Source organism: Pogona vitticeps, chromosome 5 (assembly GCF_051106095.1).
Source record: "Pogona vitticeps strain Pit_001003342236 chromosome 5, PviZW2.1, whole genome shotgun sequence".
NCBI lineage: Eukaryota > Metazoa > Chordata > Lepidosauria > Squamata > Agamidae > Pogona > Pogona vitticeps.
The window spans coordinates 142,456,773-142,480,788 of record NC_135787.1 but is presented as its reverse complement, the minus strand read 5'-3'; the positions used below and the strand labels follow the sequence as shown (position 1 = coordinate 142,480,788).

Genomic DNA, 24,016 nt, shown 5'->3' with positions numbered 1-24,016 from the left:
GCTTCATGGATAGCAGTTATGTCTTGGCGCTATTTTAGCTACCACAGGCGTAATGTCACATGAGGCTTACATAGCTACGTAACAGAATTTCAGCCATTGTTAGATATTGCTTTGTTGATTGAGAGTAGTGTTAGCAACAGCGAGCCGCCTTACTGTGAGCTGGCTTGAGTCCTCTTATTGGAAGAAAGGTAGCCAATAAATAAATAAAGAGAGAGAGAGAGAGAGAGAGAGAGAGAGAGAGAGAGAGAACTGTCCCATTTAGATAAAGTTGAAATAGTGGTTGGCAAAGTATTAAGTACGTAAATGGCAAACCTATTTAGGACTGATTCCCCTCTTATAGGAGCAATGTTGGGAAATATTTTAAAGTAGTTCTGTTGATTCTGCTTTAAAGAGTAAATGGTTTGCATGGAAGATATGTATTCCTTTCCATGGTGCTGATATTTCTTCTTAGAGGCCAGTGAGTGAGAATGATCTCGCTGTTTCCTGACTGAGGTGTGGTTATTCAGCTATACTAAAGTGACTCACATGTTCCTCTGGTAATACACATGTTGACATGTAGTTCACAGATTTAGATTCCAGTAGTGGTATAATGAAGTTACAGATCATGAGATTGGACATTTTGATTAGCAGAGGTAATGATTTCATTGCCCATCCTTACTTACCGTGTTTCCCCAAAAATAAGACAGGATGTTATATTAATTTTTCCTTCAAAAAACACTTAACTAGGGCTTATTTTTGGGGGTAGTGCTTATTTTACAAGCATCCTGAAAAACCATATTAGGGCTTATTTTCAGGTTAGGTCTTATTTTCGGAGAAACAGGGTAGCTGAAATTTTCACAGTAATTTGGGGTTGCAGTTTTCCCAGTGGCAATATTCGGCGAGCTATTTCTATTATAATGCCAAGTATTTTTCAGTGTTTCGTGCATAATGTAGACCTATTGGTTTTGCAAAGTCCTGCTCTTTTTGAAAATGGAAATGGTTTGGATTGGTTTGTTGATATAGATAAGCAGTTTCCTGCGTTGGAAGCATGGACTATCATGATGAGTATCTGGACCTCAAAATTCACCATTGGGTCCATATTATAATGTTAAGACCTTTCTGCTAGTTTTAATGCTTTTCCAAACTGACATATATGGTGATGCTGCAGAATACCTATAGGGGAATTGGAAAGCTCACAGCAGTACTGTACTATAATTCTTTTTAATAATCTAAGGGCAAAGGGCAGTGCTAGTTGATTTTTAAAGATACATTTTAGACTTAATCCTATGTGGATCCTTGGAATAAAGTAGAACCACAACAGCTAATCCAGTTATTTTCAGTTGGATTAATTCAGATTCCTAGAGGTACTTGCTCACTGTTATTGTATACAGACATAAACTGATTTTTTTTTTGTTCCTCAAGCTGCTTTAATCCATTTGAAATCTTATACTTGATGTATCATCCTATGGGTTTATATGTAAGCAGAGAATTGGTCAACATAAAGCACAGTGCTGCTGTTTGAAGGCAACATAGAGAGATGTGGCATTGTAGTGATATGTAAATTTAACTTCAAGTCATAGTATTCATGACCACCATTGGTCTCAGAGTGCGGCATGGTTGACCATTTGCTTGAGTCTTATCCCAGTCTGACTGCCCCCACCTAAATAGTAGTACTATTCCCAAATTTCAAAGAGGATAAGATAAAACATAAACTAATTCTTTAATTCTTTGTTTTCTCATCTTGCTCCTTCTACTGTGGGGAACCATGAATGGTGTCAGGCCCAAGCCTCCCCCCCCCATCATGAAGTCTTGCAGCCAGCACACGTCATTTTGCAGGATGGACCTGTAGATAAATAGGGTATTCCATTATAGAGAAGGGATATTAATTGGAATGTATAGAGCAGGATGGTTAAAGTTCAGCCCTACTGTAGTTGGGATGAGATAGTTGCCTTAAGCAGATAATTATGGACCTAATGAAAAGACACAGTTTTGCTCATTTTTAAAATGTATCATCATGGTACTTTGGGTACCCAATGAATCCTGGGTTTCACTCTTTATGTGACCATGGAAACTCACTGGGGGGTTGGAGTGGGACAGGTTCAAACCACTCCTTAAATACACAGTTACCTTGAAGGCCTTGTTAGGATTGCTTTAACTTGTTTTCCAGCTTGATGTCACATAACATAACATCCTTGTACTTTAAATGCCAGAGCAGGAGGAGGGAAATGTGTTTGGGATTTTTTTTTTGCATCAGCTGCCAAATAACCTCACCAGTTTCAGGAACCATACTTCTTAGCTTCAGAGGACAGGGATGTACAGCATCAGAGAGCAGAAGGTCTTAGCTTAGCCTTGGATATGTGTCACCACAGGCAGTTTTTTAGATTAACCGATCCACTGCCACTGGTACATGCATAAGCATATGCAAGAAGTTTCTGCTCCTGTTATCACATGTAGGTTGAAATCATGCATTATTAAAAGGCTTAATTTTTTAGCAGTGAATGGCTATAAATTATGAAATCCTCATAGGCATTATTTGTTGCACACTGGGTTGGATAACTTGGCATGTAACAGAAAAAAATCAACAGATGTTTTGTAAATGACAGTTCACCACTAAAAGTTGCATCTTTTGCATAACTGCGTAATAGTTTTTATGCCATGGTGTACTGTAGGCATGCCAGCACACCTGTTAGGATTGGAGGAAGCAAGATGAAAAATTATTTATGGATTATTTAGTTTCTGTTAATGAACGTCATTTTGTGTTTTTAATTTCCCTCTGCATCAGTCTTTGAACAACATAAGTAGGCCATGATGTATGCTACATATGCATGAAACATAAATATCTGAGGGCTATAATTATCATGCCGTGATGGTTTGAAAATGTTAATTTGAAGCTAGCACTTGGCTTGAGAGTAGATTTCTTCTAAATACTTTATCATAAAGACATTGCACAAGAACTTGTTGGGAAATGCGTGACTAAATTGTAAACTGTATCATGTAGTTCTGTGAACTGGTGCGATAAGCAAAGGAAAAACTAATTAGTCAAAATGTATGATATCAGTATTAGTATATAGAGTTCACCTATTGCTTGTGGGCATACAAAAAATAAAATAAAATAAAAATCTGCACCCGGAAGAAAGGATTATTGAACCATGGCAACCTTAACGAAACATTGTGTCCCCAGTTTTTCAGTGCAGAACTGTTTTCGGCTTAATTTAATTCTCTCTGTGTGTTGAATACATGCACAGGAGTAGCAACTGAATAGCAATTGTGGTATTTGCAATTGTACCCTTGAAGAAAATATGAATAGCTCTTCATTCCATTTAGATTAGTGACTTCTCTATATGTTGATCTGGAAGATTTGTGATCAGACTACGTAAGTATAGATGCTGGCAAAGAACTTTGAGAGCTCATTCAAGGAGAGGTGAGCTTTATAAATATGCTCAGATTCAAATTTAAGTAGGAGGGAAACATGTTGTTTCTCTGGCCACTCATTTTGCTTTTATGGAGCGTGGTGGTGGCATTGCAGTTGATAACAGGAAATTAAGAGGGTGTCGGCAGAATTTTATATGTATTAAGTTTCTCCCCTCCTGCTGTTTTTCTCCAGTTATCTTGTAGAAGCAATCTAGAAGGAACCTTCTTTGGCGTGCCATATACTAGATTTCATTTGTTTTTATTTTGGTTTTTATGCCATTTGTGCTACCGTGATGTTTTACGGTGAAAGGCATCTTTTAAATACTTTCCACTAAGTAAAATACTGGATGGAGTATTTCGCTGCAGTAGTTCCCAGTAAGAGCTGGTGCTTGCAGGTCATTGATGCTTCAGGAAAATATTTTGAAAAAGCATGAATTTATACCTATGGGCTATATGTGACCTGTTCCAGTCATGTGATTAGCTGTGTGTTAATCTGAGTTGACAGCTGAATCAAAAAGATTAACACTATCACTGTCAGACTTTGGAGTTTAACTTACATGTGTGTAAACATGAAAGAAAGCTTGAAACATGAAAGAAAGCTTGAAAATACTTTTACATAAATCATTTAGATTATATTCCTAGAACGTGGAGAGACTAGAATCTGCAATTTGCCATACCAGTGGGCTGCTTTATCATGGTGGTATAGAGGTTACAGTCTTCTGCACACTTACCTAGGAATAAATCTACTTAAATGAGATGGAATTTATTTCTGTCCAATTTGTTGTGTTTATAGGTTACAGTTATTTCAACATGGCTGAGAAAAATTCAGAGTACATGGAAAATGTGACATCTGCAAAGTGCCCTTCTCATGTTAAATTAATACTCTAAAATAATTGAATCATACTGGAATGAGGTTTTTAAGTTTGTGAGTTTTCCTTTTAGCAACAATGTCGACCTCTTCAATTTTTGGTCCTCCAAGACTGGAAGTGTTGCTATAACAGCCAGCATATTAGTTATGACAGGATGAACAAGATGCTTCCTGCTGCCATTCACTCTGTGATAGCATAAGTAGCCAATGTGACAAATACAGTTCTATATTTTTGAAACAAAGGGACCATGAATAAACTGTTGGTAGTGTATGGAACCCATTCCTGCTAAGCTTTCTGAAGGTCACAGTAGTGTTATGATTTAATAAAGACCAACAGGAATATCGAAAAATGGGAATCCCAGCATGTCCTTGAGTGAGAAATATTTTGTGATGCCATCTGTTACTTTCATCGCAAATTTTGCATATTTTGTTCTCTGATATCGTTGCATGAATAACAAAGGTCATGTTTGTATACAATGAAAAGCCAGAATTCCTGAGGTTTCCTGGCTCATTTTCATGAGCACTGTATTCCCACCAGCAGTAGTACTTAATGTAACCATGAACTAGCTAGCAATTAAGAGCATAGTTTTGTGTCCAAAGCTGGTTTATTACTCCCCTAACAATCCAGAATCTGAATCCAGGACTTGTGGTTAGTTTCTCATTCAGATTTTTTTGGCTATATTTGAAGTGACAAACCAGATGTTTAGTTCTGTTATGACTCTAAGGTTCCAATTCATAATTAATTCCTGTATTTTATCCACTCTTACTAGTGGGAAAAGCTAAATCAGACTTCTTGGTTGGTGTGAAAGACATTGTTTGTGAATTACAAATCAGAGTTCTCCAGAATTCTGGTTTAGCATTACACATGGATGTAGGTAAAGCACGCTGACACAAGGGAACAAGTTCATAATTTATTTGTTACTGTGTTTGTACTAATTAGTTGTCTGAATAGTTCAGTGAGCTGTGTATCTAGTTGTGGAGCCATAGGTAGAGAGTTTGATTCTCCACTGTGTCTCATGGGATTAAAAGCTAGCCTCATACAACCTTGAGCTAGTTGCACAGCCCCAAAGTGCCCTCAGAAAAAGGGATACTGCATACTGTATACCTAGAAAATTCTAGAAGAATTGCTATTAATTGGAATTGACTTGACGACATATCGTTGTCGTCATCATCATTTTATTGCACTTCTTATTTTTCATCATTGCTCATGCATGACTGTAGACCAAAGAGCCAAGCGTAAAAATTAGGAGTCAAATCCTAATATTTGCAGGTGAGATGACATTTTTGAAAAATCACTGATTTTTTAATTTCAGGAAGCGTTAGCAGATATTGGCAAGTTTTAAAAAATATTTTGGAACAACTCCAGTTGCTGAAATTGGTATGGGGAGAAGGACAGCCTTATCTGGTTTTCATATTCTTTTAATTTCTTGCTGGAATGTTTGGTTCTTTGCAATTTCTGTACTTTTGAGGTTGCTTCTTGTTGGAAATCCATCTTCTACTAGGTATGGATTTTTTGTTGTTGCTTGTCCAGAAGTATAATATCTGGCTTATTAAAATTAACTGTTTATCCATGATAACTTGCTTATTCCAGTATAGTATTGTTTTCATTTTCTAAAACTGGGAGTGGCTGGAGTTTATATCATGGAAGAAAAGATGTGAGTAATCTGCAAGATTTGGCCAACTTCTGAAAAACTATCTCTGCAGTTTGATGATGTTTGTACATATAATTAATTAATGCTAGTTTAGGGCATTCAGCTATATGATGAATGAAGTTTTTGGATTTGTTCAGGCTGTACACATATCACTTACTCTTGCTTCATAATTATTTTCTGAAAGCATCTAGTGCAGGTGACGTGATCTTGAACTGTACATATGGATACCTCCGTTTCAATCATAAGATAACCTAATTTAAGCCACAGGTTTCATTGTTGCTTATTAACATTATTATCCAGGAAGTAACTGGGGTGCTGTCTACATCAGGGGTCCCCAACCCCCAGTCCATGGACTGGTTCTGGTCCATGGCCTTGCCAGGACTGGGCTGCGGCAACAGATCTCCTGCCCCTGCATACCCAGATGCATTCACACACTTCCCATGCACGCAATGACGCATATGCAGTCCCTCCCATCCATGCACAGACACACACAGCCCCTCTTATGCACACACGGATGCACACACAGCTCCTCCCACGCACACAGTCCCTCCCGCGAATGCACAGACACATGAATGGCCCTTCCCACTCATGCACGGACACACACATGGCCCCTCAGATGCACACATGGCCCCTCCCACAGAAGTCCTCCACATGCTATACTGGTCTGTGGAGGCAAAAACGTTGGGGACCACTGGTCTTCGTAACTGTTTCTTAAGCTATGCATCCCTGTGCTGTGCGTCTTTGATATGTAGAAAGTGCCTAGTTTAAATTCAAATTTAAGTTTAAACATAAATTGCGAGGCTATGATCTGGTCATGCTGACTAGTGAAATTTTTGACTGACTGGTGAGACATTCTAAAATTTTTCAAGCCCTGTTCATTAGTGAGGTTGTAGTTATTGTCCTCTGAGAATACAGTATCCTCTTTTCATGTGAATAACAGCTCATTTATCAGCATTAAACTTCATGTTGGTATTTGTACTGTAAGACTTAATGTTTAAGAGATTGTTCAGAAGATCTTGCAAAACAATTAATACTGTATTGTCCATTTATTTTCAGTGTGAAACACTGAGATTATTTGTCCAATAATCAGGCTTTTAGCTTTTAGCACTCGGCTGTTTAGATAGGGAGTTCAAAAATAGACAGAACCACAAAAAGCTCAAAACAGCACCTTGAAAAATACCTCTTCTGATAGGGATATTATTAGAGAAGAGGTCGCTTCATCTTAATTTTGTCATCTACTTTGTCATAGACTTAAATAACAAAATAATACTGTAGTTCTATTATCAATTCTGTAAATCCTCAGAATCTCAAGAAGTCATGAATGTGACACAGAATCATATGCCTTTTGAAATCAATATAAGCAACTAATAAATTTCTGGACTTCTTTTGAACCTGATTCATTATAAATGACTCAGTAGTGAGCAATTCCTTAAATTTCTTAATGCAGCCCCAATTGCATTTGAAAAAAGTAAAAAAAGAGAATGAGATAATTGTTGTAAATAACTTGTAAACTGTGGGTAAAGAGGTGATAGCTTGATAATTTTTAGAATCAGAACAGTTTCCAGATTCATAAAGGAGATAGGTTATTCCTTGTGTGAAGAACTGTAGAATTAGATCTACAGCGTCATTAAAAACATCTAGACAGTTGTAAGTAGATTGAATTTAATTTTTTCTGCCAAAAGTTATGGACCCCATCCATCCCAAGGGCTTTTCAATTTTATGTCTTCTCTACTGCTTGACATACATTGAGGTATTTTATTTCACAAAGGACCATAGGTGATAGGAAGCTGAAATCTTCACATTTATGGTGAAATTGAGGGGCATTTTAAGTTTTGTTTAATGGTACAAGGCCACAGATGTGTCTAGTACTTCTTAAAATTCTTCTTAGGGGGTACAGTGGCTTTTCTGTTTGTTCCTCCTCCTCTTCTCTAGTTATAAATTGTTGTATGATTGAATGTCATTAACTATATGTAAGAAAAACCATTTCTAGACTAGGATCACAGATGCAAACTAACCTTGTAGTGAAAATGCACTTCCAGTAGCTGTTGCCATCGCAGTTTCTGTTCTATATGGTAAATTTTTTTCCAAATAAGTAGATTAGAATATATGAATATGCCTTTTGGCATTCAGTAGGCATGATAGCTAAATTGCAACCTCAAATTTCATAGATCAGTTATCTCTGTCTACCATATGTTGAGGATTAAGAGCAGGATTATGTATTGTTTGTGAGCCTTACTTCAACAGATGTGCCACCATTGTTGATGGACAGGTTGCTCAGCTAATGAGCTATTGGCTGTATACAGTGTGGATTTCATGTATTTAGCTGAAGGTTGGTAATACACTCCTTCTCTTTGGGAGAGCCTTTCTGTCTTTCAGGGTTTCCACACAATCTACCGTATTTTTCTGTGTATAAGATGATACTTTTGTCTAAAATCTTTAGATTAAAAATTGAGGGTCATCTTATATTATATACGGAAGTAAGGAGGAGGAAGAAAGTGGAGGGGGAAAGTAGGAATCAAAGCGCTTTGATTCCTGCTTCCCCCTCCACTTACTAACCCCCGCTTAGATTTCTTAATTTTGCGTTAGAAAAGTGGGAGGGTGTTTTATAGGACATCTTATACATGGAAAAATACGATAGTTAAGTACATGGACAAAACTTCTTGGTAAAAAAAAAGATTGTGGAGAAATGCAGTTTCATTGTAAAAATCTTCAGGTAGAAATTGAAAGCTTGGTTTTTCAGACTTTCCTTCCAGAATTCTTTATGGTAAAGCACAAACATTTTGCTTCCTTTTGTGTGAATTGAGAGTTCACAGCAGATTTCTTTAAAATGTTTTTTCTTTTGGGATTAGTCAGGTATTACTAAAGTAGCACCTAGATGAGATTTTTCCATTTTCTCATAGTTCTAGCATTGGCTTATCTTTCGCTAGGAAGGCAGAAAGGATATTGTAGAGCTGCATAAGGCGAAGAGGAGAGCAATTCAGATAATCAAGGCGTAGGAGCAACTCTGTATGAGGAAATGTTTGAGTGTCAGGAGCTGTGAGTGAGTGTCAATCATGGTTGCACATGCTGCTAATAAAAGTGTTAAATACATGTGTGGTTGCCCATGTGGTGGTGCAATGGGCTCTGAACAAGCAGTGTAGCTGGCATCATGTTAATTAGCAGCTATTTGCCACTGAAACATACATGATTTCATGTGCACACATATAAATTGTCAGTAGGATACTGACCACTGTGAATAAGGAGAAATGTATTAGAGGTGTAGAAATAATTCATGATGTGGAAAAGATACGGACTCCCTTATCTATGGATCAATATCCACTGATTCACTTATCCATGGTCTGAAAATATTATAAAATATTTTTTTAAAATCCAGGAAAAAAGCTATTTTTGCCTGTGTATTTCTGATTGTGTGAACAAAAATTTTCCTTTAAAGTTGTCATACCCAAAGCTTGTGCCTAAATGGGTTTAAGTTTGTCACCAGTAGCCTATATTTTTGGCAACCTTTCCATACACTGGCAGTCTTTTGTTAGATAGAGGGAACCCTGTTTTGGGTATTGCCCTTCAAAAGTGTTGGATTGAAGTGCTCTTTGCAAACGACATTCTGTTTCTAAAGAAAAGCCAGTTGCTTGTGTTTGGACCTGCCAGCTGATTTCAAGCCATGACCAAGCCATCCATTCCTCAGACTGATTTCTGCAGTACTGTAACATGGGTACATTCAAATAGAAACTTATACATATTGTCAAATAACATCATTTTGCTTTGTCTGGGATATTGTATCTTCTACATTTTTATACTGTATACCATAGTTTTTTAAAAATAATTTTGTTGGATGTTAAAATTTTTATAATTAGTGATAGGAATTTCATTGAAGGATGTCATTTAAACTCCTAAAACAAACAGTTGTATGAACAAAATATGTTTCTAAGGAGTGCCTTTTTTGTTTGCTTTCTTAACAGAGTGATCAATGCAGGGAAAAGTACACACAATGAAGACCAAGCCAGTTGTGAGGTGCTTACTGTAAAGAAGAAATCAGGGGGAAGTAATTCCACACCAAACAAAAACTCTGCCAAACGAAGATCTTCATTGCCAAATGGGGAAGGGCTGCAGCTAAAAGAGAATTCAGTAAGATATTGCTTCCTCTCCTGTCAGTAGAGATTGTTGGTTCCTTCTCAAAATGCTCCTTTGCAAAGCTACCTTGCACTTTACTGTTTTTCTGCTTCTTCACCAACATTCTTTTTGTCTCATTTGAAGAGCCATTTATTGATTTAGTATATGATTGAAATCTGTTTCAAGATGTATTCTGTGGTTTACTGACTCTCATCCTGCCAAGAATATATTCTCCAAAAGCAGGGGAAATGTTGCTATGAAGACCTTGCTACTATGTTTCTCTGAAAATAAGACAGGGTCTTATATTAAAATTTCCTCCAAAAAACACATTAGGGCTTATTTTCAGTACAGCAGTCTACATTTATTCAAATACAGTCATGTCATTGTCTTCTGGTTGCTGCACAATGGTGGAGGGCGGGTTTTCACTCGATTAGGGCTTATTTTTGGGGCAGGGCTTATATTACGAGCATCATGAAAAATCATACTAGGGCTTATTTTCAGCTTAGGTCTTATTTTCAGGGAAAAGCTCTCTACTTGAGAATTCAGGCTTTTCATTTTTCAGTCTGGTCTGCCAGGCAGGAATCAGGAAACTAGATGAACCCTCCCCCGCCATTAAATGCCTAGTTACCCATGAGACTATGTATTTCTACTATTACAGCATGGTAGGTACCATAGGGAATTTAGTATTCTTTTTTTCTCCCTTCAGTATGCATTAATTTTTCCTCCACCGTAAAATCGATAATCTTGACCTTCCTGTGTACCATGTTAATATGAGGCAGTAAAAAAGAGAGAGGCTTCAGGATGTGTGTCTTGCTGTGATGTTGTTACAGCTGTTAAAACCTATTAGTGAAAATGGCTAAAAGCCAAGCGTTGTACTCATTTAGGGGCATTGCCCCAGCAGGACACCTGCACACTAGAATCTTTGAAATGCTCCCTCATAGAGTGAGTTTCCCTGTAAAGGGAGAGACGTATGGGAGATCAGCTAGTATATTCCAAGCCCTGCTGATTCTCAGTGGCTAGACTGGGAGGTAAGGGGAACAATTTGTGCTGGTTCTTCCCTTTTCTTTCCATTTCTCTTCTCCTTCCATTGAATCTAATGGGAGAGAAAATAAACTATGTTACCTTTAGAAATGAAACCTTTTTGGCAGGGCGGAGTGTTCAAAAATGGGAGGGCTTTGGATTATAGGACCATAGGGCTGTAAACAGACTTGGTTCTACTTAGAGAAGACCCACTGAAATCAGTGAGCTAAATTAATCATGACCCACTTAAATCCTTTGCTTTAAAGCAGCATTAAAATATGATCTGTGCTACTATCTCTCCTTCTTCACACAGTAACCTTAGGTTACAATAAGTAGGAACCCTATACTTGCCCTTTTCCCTTTTGTGATTGACCTGCTCCCACTCCTGTTGACACTTACATTGTGTTTTATACTTCCTTTCTTTAACCAGGACTCAGATGGCATCACTTTCCACTACTGGTCATTATTTGATGGGCATGCTGGATCTGGGGCAGCCGTTGTAGCTTCAAAGCTCCTTCAGCACCATGTTGTGGAACAGCTACAGGAGATTGTGGATATCCTGAAAAACTCTGCTATCCCTCCTCCAACCTGCCTGGGGGAGGAGCCAGAAAGCATGAATACCAACAGCAGAACTCTAACCAGGGCAGCCTCCTTACGTGGGAATGCGGGAGCCCCAGGTTCACCTGGCACCCCACCAACTCGCTTCTTTACAGAGAAGAAGATCTCTCATGAATGCCTCATTATAGGAGCTATTGAGACAGCATTCAGGGAAATGGTGGGTATATTTTACTGTATCTGGTGACCTTATGAGTAGGATCCTCACATTTTTATGTGGATAACCTGGCCTCAACAAAAGGAGAATTAATATCCTGATGTCAGGGTTGTGTTTTCTTGATTTGATTTTTGGATTTTGATTCCCAGAATTCTCCAAAAATTCTGGGAATTGCAGCTAAGAAACTGAAATCAGCACACCTGTCAGTTTTGCCTCTCACAGAAAAGGGTTGTGGGGTGATTTAGGTTCCTGCAGCCTTCCTGGGAGGCATAATATTTGGGAGGAGCTCACTATAGAACTCAATGAGTAGCAAGACCATACTTCTTAGGAAGCACCATGGCAGCTTCCTTTTTTTTAAATACATCAGCCAGAGAATGGAAGAAGGATGCAAGAATCTGATGGTGCAAATACGCCACTCCAAAGCCATTCTCAGGGTTGGAGCATTTCTTGGCAAAGGAAATTATTGGCAATACAAAGTGTCTGCAAACTTTTGTCACCCACCCACCCTAACTGCCACGCATGGGTTGTATAGGGATCCACGGGATGAAGACTAAATTAGTAGACTTACAAATGGTTGTCCTTCTTCATAGGTCACAAAAGTGGGAGGCATTTTTTCCAATTTGCAGAAGGGATGGGAATAAAATTAAGACATTCTCAGATAGGCAGAAAGTTTTCCTTGAGAATGGCAGCTTTCCCCATCCACCCTCTTTTTAAAAAAGAAAATCTGCTACACCGCTGATGGTATTTCAGATAATCCTCATATCAAAAAGATGAATTAGTGCTATCAGTGGCTGCTAGTGAGGATGGCTATACAACATGATCAGTCTCAGGAGAAGGGGCTGAAATCTTATTGAAGTTTATGTAAAATTTGCATAACTTTAACTAAAACATATATGAATACCAATAGGATTCTAGCCAGTATGCCTCTGCATATCAGTTACCAAACAACAGGAAACAGAGGGCGCAGTTGTACTCAGATGCTGCTTAACGGCCTCCCAGAGACACCTGAGTAGCCAGGTGTCTCTGGGAGGTCTAGACAGCAGAGCGACAGTACCTCCCCTTAACAAAGCTATACTTGGTATAGTATTGTTCTGAATGCATTGTTGATGAGGAATAGAGGAAAGACAGCCAGTTTCCCCCACCTCTACCTCCACCCTCCCCCTAAACAGCAAACAGTGCTAAACCATGAGATAGTGCCTTTCATAGGAGGCATGGGAAAGACATGGCCACTGGATTGTTTCAAGAAGTGCAGCTGCAGCAGCAAAGAATCTATAGATTTTTAGGGGGAAAGCTTCCATTGCTTTGCTCTTCAAAGGAAACATTCTATTTCTTGACCTATTGACCTTTTGTATACACAGCATTCCCTGATCCCTTGAATTCCCACAAATGTTTAGCACAACTCTACTGAGAATGCATTGACCACTGTGGTCTAGTTTATATTGGGGGGGAAAAGAGCTGCTCTGTGTATAGGCTTTGCAGAATTCTTCCTTCTAGGACCCTCTCAGTCATTAAATGGCCTTTAGTAATTAAATCAGATTGTTTTATAATCTCAGTGCTCACCATTGCTGTGGTTACAACCTTTGTGGCGTTCTCATCTTTGATATTATAACTATTCATTTTTTAAACAACCTAGTTGTTTTTAAAAAATTGTGGCCAGAAGCATTTGATGGTCCAGTAAGATTAACATTTGTGTAAGATCTTTATTTTAATTGGCAATTCACAGTACGTACCAAAATAAAAATGGACTATATAATAGCAGAGAGAAATCATGAAGATTTTTTCCATTTCCATTTTCTTTTCTTGCCCTAAATGAGTGAATAAAAATGAATTTGTTAATCCAGGAGTTCTTAATTTAGAGCTGTGGACTCCTAGGAGTTCCATGTGTGGTTTTCAGAAGATGTTTGTATCCAGTAATAGCGTACATAGCTTCCATCAAATTTTTGAAAGAGCCTGTGATTCCCCACCCCCCAAATAGTTAAAAAAATACAGCTTTAATTTTTGGAAATCTTTGATAATCTGTTACATTGGTTAATGTTAGGAGGTTTCATAGCTGTATGCATGTAGGAGTTTGGAAAGCAGAATCTAATAATTTTGGGGAGTCTGATTCCAGCACATACGATTGGATATGTTTGAAAATGGAGAAATTTGACTCCAGAGGTGTCCTGTTTCAGTGGAAAGATGCTCCCACTTGTACAAAAAGGTCATGTTGATTTCTGTCATTCTCATGCCATGCTGCAGTATTCTTGGCTCTGGTTCTGATCCAAGGATGGATTGGTAGCACTGCTACTGGTCAAGAGCAGTGTTTGTAAAAACTGTCAGTTTCAAGATGCTTAGCAGAATAACAACATGTTGCCGAACATTAATTTTTCCCCACCTTGCCCTGCTCCCCAAAGCACTGACTGCCTACCTTCATACATTGCACAACTCATCAGAGGTCATACAAAGCATAACATGCTTTGTAAGTTCATCATAAAGTGATGCAGTACCTGTAAAATATATAGTAATAATAATAATAGTTGCATTCTGTCAAGTTGATTCCAACTTACGGCAACCCTTTACAGTGCTTCTAGTTGGAGAATATGCAGAAGTAGTTTACCATTCCCATCTTCTTGGGGTGCCCTTGGACTGTGCAGCTTACCCATGGCTACACAGGCTGGCTCTTCTTTCAGGAGGCACAGTGAGGAAATTGAACTCCCAACCTCAGGTTCCTCAGCTAGATATCTAAGCCAGATGCTGAAACTCCGTCCCACAGAATGCCAGGCTGGCTCCATCTTTGCTGTCCTTCCACAAGCAAAGACCTTTCTCTACAAGGAGGCTTTCTCTAAATGCCTGCCTGCCTGAGTAGCATTTTTAAATGGATTGTTGTGCCTTACTGCTTTGAATATGTTTGTGATGTTGATTTTCTTTGCCACTCTTTCATGTGGTATTCGTTTGATCTTTTTTTGCATTTGTATACTTACTGTTTTTAGCTTTAAATACAGTGGTACCTCGCAAGACAACGACCCTGCTAAATGACAAATCCGCATAACGACTTTTGCAATCACTATAGCGAATCACAAAACAGTCATTCCAATGAGGAATTTTCGCTGGACATTGATTAGGTTCGTGCTTCGCGATCCGTTCGCAAGATGACAATTTTTACAGCTGATCAGTGGCTTCACAAAATTGCTGCCCTGTGTTTTCCGGACCCATACTTCGCAGGACAGCCATTTTTACAGCTGATCAGTGCTCGCATAATGGCTTCCCTATGGGCGATCTTTCCTAGACGACAAGGTATTTTCCCCATTGGAATGCATTAAACTGAGTTTCAATGCATTCCAATGGGGAAACGGATTCCGCATGACGACAATTTCACTAAACAGCTATTTCAATGGGATGGATTATCGTCGTCATGCGGGGCACCACTGTACTGTATTTCAATTATGTAAGCTGTCTTGGGTCCTTTTTAAGGAGAAAGGTGGGGTAAAATATTTTAAATAAATAAATAAGCAACATCACTTGGTTTGTAAGTTCAACACAAAACAATACAGTATCTGTAAAATATGTACAATTTCTAAAATAGGTTGAGATAGTAATCTGCACTGTGTACAATATGCACTTAAGCATCTTTCCATCTGAATAAAGCAGTCCTAGTTCCTTGTGAATGTACACGCTCTAGATATAAAAACACATACATTAGAAAATTTGGCACCTAATTTGTACAGCAAATTAAAATCTTCTCCCAGAGCATGGCCAAATGTTTCTTTAAGGAGGAAAAGCCCTCTTAACCATAACTTTAATCAATTCTGTACAAATCATTTGGCACCTCATTTCTGGGGTGTGTTCCAAAATGGTATTTAACAAGAAGAATAAACTTGCTAGCAGAGAACAAAATTACAACTTTTATGCTTTCAGAAGCAGTATTCTGCTAGCCTTTGAGGGCTTTGGGCTTGTAGACTTTGGCATTAACTTGTAAAATGCAAGGGAAAGTATGGTGCAATTCATAGGTGAGCCAGAAGATGGCCTCATAGGGTAGTTTAGCTCTCTTTTTTTTGACTCTGCCAACCACAAAGATATCCATTCACTATTAACAGAGCAAATGGGATTGAGTTGTTAATGTCAAACTGCCTGCAATGTTATTCTTGACAAGATGTGTAAGCATTACAGTCCATACTCTTCTACAGCTCACTTGGGAAGTCTGCCAAGTCCTATAGGAACTGCTGAGTTGAGTTGCACAAATATCCTATTGCTCTGACATCCAAAATAGCTTCCTCATTTCTCTTTTTAATCTAGCACCCACACAATGCTTGTTCTAAAGCATGGTTATCAATACGAATTGTGGGTTTCAGTCTATTGTTCATTTCAATATTTTGTCTCTGAAAAATTTAGTTCTCCCATTTGGGAGAAGGAGAATTAGTGTTGTTTTTAATTGTAAAGTATGCTACATAAAAATGCAGAGACAAGACTTTCTCCTGTTCAGGAGAAAAAGTATTGGAATTAAAAATGCAAAAATAACAAAAAACTAACAAAGTTGTTATCAATTGTGGGTTTTGATGTGGGTTGCACATGCTTCAGTATGCAGCCATGTGATTATTGGTGAGCATTTCATTTTGGGATATGAAAAATTTGAAATTAATTTATTTCTGCAAGTGTGGTTCTCTTTCACTGAAAAGTAACTGTTCTCCCTCCCCCCCCCAGCTGAAATTATATTGAGCTTTTCTGCAAATGGTATAACTTTTGGAGGGGAATTGCTGCAAGTTAACAAGTCTACATAGACATGATCTGTTGCATGCTGAATCCCATGACTCAGTATGCAACAGGTAATGTCTACAGAGTTACATCTTTTGTGTAACAGTACAACTGGATTTTAGTCACTATGATGGTATCATATATTCACCTCTTTTTATTGTTGTTCCACATTCATACTGTATTTTGATTACAGAGTTTGCATTCCTTCTCTGTTCCACCAAAAAGCTTTTTAAAAATGAAGCATATGCCTTTATATATAATATGCTGTGTGTTAGTGGACCACGAGGATGATTGATTTTTCTAGGATCTGGAAGTACCTGAGACTTCACAGCCCTATCCAGAAGTCCTGTAATTATAATTACATGAGAAGGAGAACGGGAATAAACTGACAAACTTGCTCTCGTATATCACATCTTTTTTGCCCTTCCTGGCAGCCTATGATCTGTTGGGAGGATGACTTCTGCAATGTGTTGCTTGAGTTGGTATTGAGGGGGTTGGGATCTTTTCTTCTTGTATCCATTCCTTACGCAATTTAGAATCCTGATCTGCCTAAGTATTAAGTCATGTCGAGAGTCTGTACGAGCTGGGCAGGCTCCTTGCTACATACATTCAGCACCCAAGGCATGGGGGACTGGGCAGATGGATGTCAAAGAGTATGATGGAGGAGGCAGTGATTCTGATTCCATGGGTAAGGGGGTGAATTTCTGGAATAGGACCTAATTTAAAAGTGTCCTAATATACGCCTAAATAAATAACTTTAAATAGTAATATCCTGTTGGTTTTTTGCTGAGTAGAAAGTCCTGCCAACACAGTTAACATGGAATGGAGCTACTTTTGGAAGTGACCATTGCACAGGGGTGGGGTAGGATTTCTTCATGGAGATCACTGCTTGCACGTTGGCATGATCCCACGTCACTATGCTGGTGTGACATTCCACTCAGTGGAAGCTTAAGAAGATGCAGACCTTTATTTTCAATTAGCTAACCTTAACAAATGGAGTGGGCTCCCCATTGGAGGTGTTCAGCCCCCAAAGTGTGGAGGACTGCAGAGATAGGTGCCAAAGAGTGTGGTAGTGGAGGGTGGAATGATTCTGCTTATTGATGTACTACATATGTTTTTATTAGCAAGGAATCCTTTTATTCATATCACACCTGCCCACTTGCTGTCTAAATTAGTACCTTCCGCTCGTCTCCCTTATTCGCCTGCATATGTAGATCAGCTTTTCACTTGCTCTGTTAAGGAGGGAATGGTTGTTTAGCTGTCTTTTTCTTTGTTCTTCTGTGTCTTCCATGTCAGTGATACCTTCCCCAGTCAGTTGTCTTTTATTTATGTATTTATTTAATTAATCTATATATCACCTGCCATGTCTAAAACAATATATAAAAGCCTTTCTGCTACGGAGCAAATCTTTTGTATAACTCCATTGTCGTGATCCTGTCAAGGCAAGTGAAATACAAAACCTAATGTCATGTTTTCAGCATGTTTGTTTTAGTCAATATTTTCTCTTATCAGTTGTTGATAGATCATTTTAAAATTCTAATGAATTTTCACTCCTCCTTTTTTCCTTCCCCAGGATTTGCAGATAGAGCGAGAAAGAACTGTGTACCATATCTCTGGTGGTTGTACAGCCCTCATTGTGGTGTGTTTGCTAGGCAAGCTTTACGTGGCCAATGCTGGTGATAGCAGGTAAGCACATGCATGCACCTGCCTTTGCCAGAACCTGAAGCTATGTTTCATGAATATTGGGGAGAGGAAGGCAGGGATTCATAGTCATGTTAGTGTATTATGGCAAAGACAACAGAATGTTGTGGCCTCTTAAAGCATAACTGTGGCGTTTGACCTCGTGACGTCTCCTCGTTCAGGTTCTCCACATTATCATTTCTTATATTGGCTATCATCTTAAATTTGGTTCCCAGATAGTCGTCATTTGGTCCCATACGGGCATTTAGATCCCCACCAATCAAGACCAAAGCATCTGGATGTTCCATGATAAGCTCTCTTACATAGTTTTCAAGGTCTATCCAATTTCCTTCTGTTTCTGCTAGATGTAGGAGGTAAGTACAGTGGTGCCTTGCATTACGATGTTAATTCGTTCCAGCGAAATCGCTGTAGAACGAAAACATCGTAATGCAAAAATAAAAACCCCATTGAAACGCATTGAAACCCCTTCAATGCGTTCCAATGGGCTGGAAACTCACCGTCCAGCGAAGATCCTCCATAGGGCGGCCATTTTCAATGGCTGTCTTGCGAGGAATCCGTCCCAGAAAACGGTGGGGAGCCATTTTATTTACCCAGCAGCCATTTTGAAACCGCCGATCAGCTGTAGAAAAATCATTGTTTTGCGAAGAATCGGTTCCCGAAGCAGGGAACCGATCATCGCAAAGTGAAACAAGCCCATTTAGATCATTGTTTTGCAATCACAAAAGCGATCGCAAAAACGTCATCGTAATGCGATTTCGTCATAATGCGGGGCAATCGTAATGTGAGGCACACCTGTATATGTTAATGATCAATAGGGTTTCATACTTCCTGTAAGTACTACTGCCATGGCCAGCTGTCTCAGGGGGGGGGTTCATCATAGATTTCACTTTCAGAGCCGTTGATACCAGAATGCTCACCCCACCCTTCAGTCTCCCTGGTCCGTGCCCTGGGATTGTCCTTACCATGAAAGAGTTTAAACCATCTAGTATTATAGCTTTGTCAGACCATGTTTTTTGCAAAAGATTGAGGTCGTATTTGCAACAAAAGAAAGGGGTATCATGGGTATGGGAGATACATCTGGTCCAACCTGCCACATTCCATGATAAAAGTTCAACTTTAGATGCATATTTTTGGTTGCTTTCTGGAACACACCACCATACTTGAGTATCTGGTGCCCCGTTTCGTTCCTGAACTTTCAATTCTGCCTTTGAAGTCATTTCCCCTCTTGTGGTAGAGAGAATTTTAATGGGGTTCCCTTCCTTGTATATCGTTAGCTTCTCCAGAGCAGGCTAATATACATCTAGTGGCTGACATCCTCACTAGATGAGGGGAGCAGCTGATGTGGGTAAAGAATAATCTTTACGGGCCCAGTCTTTGTTGTTTTGATTTCTTTGTGTCTCTCTACTAAAGGATTATAGGTAGTCATTGTTACGTTTGGGACTATGGGATCTTTGTGAAGTTGGACTTTTTGTTTGTTTTCCCCCCATGCAATATTCCTGGGCGAATGCTTCTTCATATGTTTTTGTTTTTTGACTTCCAGTAGTCAGTTCTGGGGAAAAGCTACTAAAGGGGCATATCTATTGCCCCTAAGCCACTCGGGGGTGGAGCTGGAAATAGTTCCAATTGAGCAGGCTGGATGTACCTTTTCTTTGTATGCATGGTATATTCTGTCATTTCTGGGGGATATAATACCTTTTGAAAGAGGCCTTGGGCTTGGGAGCTTTTTCACCTGATTACTCTGGTTTTTGATTTTGCTTGTAAAATCATGGGGCTTGTTAATTGGGATATTGTTTGGAAAGGTTGCAAAATTGGTGTGCGTTTCCTTTCCTCTGCCATCTGGTTTGGTTTTGGAAGGTGAACTGTTGTAAATGATGGAAGCTTCAGGCCCTATATCTATACAGGTCATAGCTGGGATTCTCAGTTGTTATCTTCCTTATGGAAGTGGTTGAAGGGCCATCTCTTTGTTCTGGAACCTGAATTTCTCTGGATTAATTTGTTAGTTTGTAGGTGTCCAATTTTGTGGTCGGTCTAAGGTTGATATTTGAGTAGCTTGTATGTATTCCCTATTTGAATGATACTGCTGTTTTTTCAAACTTGTATGACAGGCTCCAAAAATGACGGGCCTGTTTACTTTTGGCGAAGATCATGTGCACCCTGCCTCTTAGTTGCCTGGGCTTACTGGGATAAATATAGTAACATTTTGTGTTTGTTTGACCATCCCAGTCCTTGCCCAGAATTTCTGTTATTGTCTGCAATACTTCTGAGTTGGAGCCCAGGTGCCATTTGATTTTCTTAGTGGCCAGTTGTAGATGGTGATATGGTTCACAGGCTTGGGTGATGGGGTTTCAACCGGGGTGGATTCTTCACTATCTGAGGCTACTAACCCTTGGGGGTTTTCTATCTGTATATTTTTCCTTGCATGCTGTCACTGCTAGTGGATGCTGGGGATAGGGTTCTTCTGTAGTGTTTCCCCACCATTCGCTGGACACCAATCAATGTGACAACCCCAGACCTACTGGGATATGCCCCAGTTTCACTAAGCTGCCACCAACCATTCCCTATAAGAAGTCACACAGACCAGGGATGGATTTTTAACAAATAAAAGAATAAGGTTTATTTAAACAACACACAGGGAAAATAAAATGATCAAATGAATAAGATACAGTAACGTGGCTTAGTCTCACTCATACATACACACAGTTTGGTTCACACAGAACGCTTAACTTGAAGCACAGACCCTGAACCTATCAGTCAGGTTCCTCTGTGTCATTACTTTGGTCATATGGGTCTGCACAGGCATTTAGGGTCATCCCGGAGATGGGCATTCGGTCCTGAGTTGGGTTTTTCCCCGATAACTGTGGGTAACTCTGACCTTTAAAGGCTGATGAGTTATCTTTTTGTGTTTCATCTTTTGTCCTAGCTCCATTTTTGCCTGAAGTCCTCTCTGTTCAGTATTCTGAGGATTTGAGGAGGGTGCTGCTTTTAAAATCCCCAACTTTATCATGTCAGCAATGCATTGTAGTGTTGTTTTAGTACCAGCGATTTCTTTCTTTAGAGCATGCAGCTTATTGAAGATGGTTTGGTTGGATTTGGCTGATAGGAAGCACTGATCATGTAGTTGGGTGTAAATAATCCTAGTTTGTTCACTTTCAAGCCCTTGAGCATCTTGGGAACCTATTTTTATTTATTTTTTATTTATTTATTTAATATCCCGCCTATCTAGTCGATAGACCACTCTAGGCGGCTTACAACAAGGGATACCACAATAAAAACAACAGTATTACATAAAAGAAAACTTTCGACAATTGGGTTAAAACATTAGGAAAGAAAAGAGGAGGGGATCAGGAATTAACTAGGAGGGAAGGCCTGCCGAAACATCAATGTTTTTAATTGCTTTTTGAAAATACCCAGCGAGGGGGCCGCGCGAATATCAGGGGGAAGGTTGTTCCAGAGGCGAGGAGCCACCGCCGAGAAGGCCCGATTTCTTGTCTTTTCCTTCCGGGCCTCCCTCGGCGTTAGGCTCCTCAGCCTCACCTCCTGGCTCGCGCAAGTGACACGGGTAGATCTTGGTGGTAGAAGGCGTTCCGCCATGTATCAAGGCCCTAAACCGTTTAGGGCTTTGTACGTAAGCATCAACACTTTGAAGTCGATGCGGAATCTGATGGGCAGCCAATGCAATCGGCCAGAGTGGGTGAAATGTGTTGGCATTTTTTCACCCCAATGAGGAGTCTGGCCGCCGCATTCTGCACCACCTGAAGTTTCCGCAGCAGCCTCAAAGGCAGCCCCACATAGAGCGCATTACAGTAGTCTAATCTTGAGATTACGAGCGCATGCACCAAAGTGGTGAGCACCCCAACATCGAGATAGGGCCGCAGCTGGGCTACCCGCCTAAGATGGTAGAAGGCGATTCGGACCACCGACGCCACCTGGGATTCCATAGTGAGCGCCGGGTCAAGATGGATCCCCAAGCTGCGGACCCCATCCTTAGCAGGAAGGGTCACCCCCCAAAAAGAGAGGGAGTTTCCCAAGCTTCCGACTGTGGGGGCGCCCACCCTTAGTACCTCCGTCTTGTCCGGGTTCAGCCTCAGCCCGTTCTCCTGCATCCATTTTTCCTTCCATATGGTTCTCCTTGGGTCCAGGTGTTGATAGATTTAGGTGTTTATAGAATGACTCCACAGAAGCAGAGAGAGCCTTCTCTAGGAGTTCTGGGTCCAGAGACCAATTGCTGATTTCTTCTCCAGACTATGGAATTTCGACTTCAACCTCCTGGTATGTCTCTCCATTACTTATGCCTACATTGTCCGTAGTGAGTGGAGTACTTGATATAAATACCCTCAGTGGCCTTTGATTATAAGAGGAAGCATATTCACGTTGGCTGATGAGATCTGAGGCCACACAGAAGTCTGCTATTGATTTCTGGTTTGGCTTTTTGGGAGCCTTTTTTATCTTGCCATAGGTTTTTTTGGTCCTAGTAGGGACCATAGTTATACTCCACAAATTTAGCTTATTTAGTATCCCGTTCTACTTCTGCAGGTACAAAATTCCACTCAAAGGGAGAAGAATATGGGTTTCACAGTTATAGCCAGTAGCAGCTGTATAGAAAACTTCTTAGTCCTGGTAAACACTTCAAACATAAACCTTTAAAGGGCAGGTTATTCCACCCTGTTCCTTGGAGGACTTTTACTCACTGTGAGCCAATAGTAGATTGACGAAGACGGCAGATCAGGGCCCCTGCTATATGCTGAACAACCCCCCAAAGGCAGATGGCTTTTCTTAGACAAAGTAAATGCTTTTCTTGAAGACTTGGTTCAAGCAGATGCTTAATGTCCACAGTAATGGTTTTATTTCATTCTGTTTTCTTCACAAGGCTTCAGTTGTGTAATTTTGTGATACAGAGGCAGCAGATATTTCTAATGTCTCTCAGCAGCTCCAGTGGTCATTATCTCTATATTTACTTTTGCCAACCTTAAAATCATGCCTCCAGCCAGAAAGTAAAATAGGAGCTTCAACTAAACAAAAATGATAAAAACCATATAAAATTATATAAAATAAAGATAAAATCACCGCTGCTTAGCCATGAGCATGCTGCCTGGCTGAGCCACAATCGGAAGTCCCCAATACGTAGGCAAATTATGCAGACCTTATGTGAATACAAATTAGATTCTGGCCACTGTGTACAAACACACATATATACATGGAAAAGCTGCATAAATGCGTGCCTTGTTGAGCAAATATACAAAAATATTTTATAAGGATAGGTTACTTGCAGAAATCAAGATGTTAAGCAAATGTGTGTAGAAAATGGGTGTATTTGGAGCAATGCATATTAAAACATAATTTGTTTATAGTATGGAAACGGACAGATCAAATGGAAGGGTGGAGAAAGTCAAAAACACGGAGAAACTAAAATAGATGTTTCCATCTCTACTTTGAATTACAGTGGACCCACTACTTACAGAATTAATCTGTATTGGAGCGGTGGCTGCAGGTCGAAAAGTCTGTAGGTCGAGTCTCCATTGACCTACAATGCATTGAAAACCGATTAATCCCGTAACCGGCCATTTTTGTTCCATTTTTGTTCCATTTTGGTTTTTTTCTGGTCTGTAGGTCAATTCTCAGGCTGCAAGTCGAACCTAAATTTTGCGGGAAGAGAAGTCTGTAATTTGAAAAGTCTGTAAGTCGAGCCGTCTGTAAGTCGAGGGTCCACTGTATTTTAATTCTAGATATGAAGTGGAGTTTCCACAGTGAAAAAAGATGACTATGCTTTTCTTGATAAGA

The 24,016-nt window shown here is 39.6% G+C and overlaps 1 protein-coding gene across 1 annotated transcript in view; it reads left to right on the top strand.

The window, feature by feature from the left end:
- PPM1H (protein phosphatase, Mg2+/Mn2+ dependent 1H) overlaps nt 1-24,016 on the top strand; it is a 101,538-nt gene that overhangs the window by 29,583 nt on the left and 47,939 nt on the right. The window contains exons 2-4 of the mRNA XM_020786029.3: nt 9,867-10,032; nt 11,468-11,812; nt 18,111-18,223. Of these exons, the coding sequence (XP_020641688.1) occupies nt 9,867-10,032; nt 11,468-11,812; nt 18,111-18,223 (624 nt within the window). The remainder of the gene's footprint in view (nt 1-9,866; nt 10,033-11,467; nt 11,813-18,110; nt 18,224-24,016) is intronic.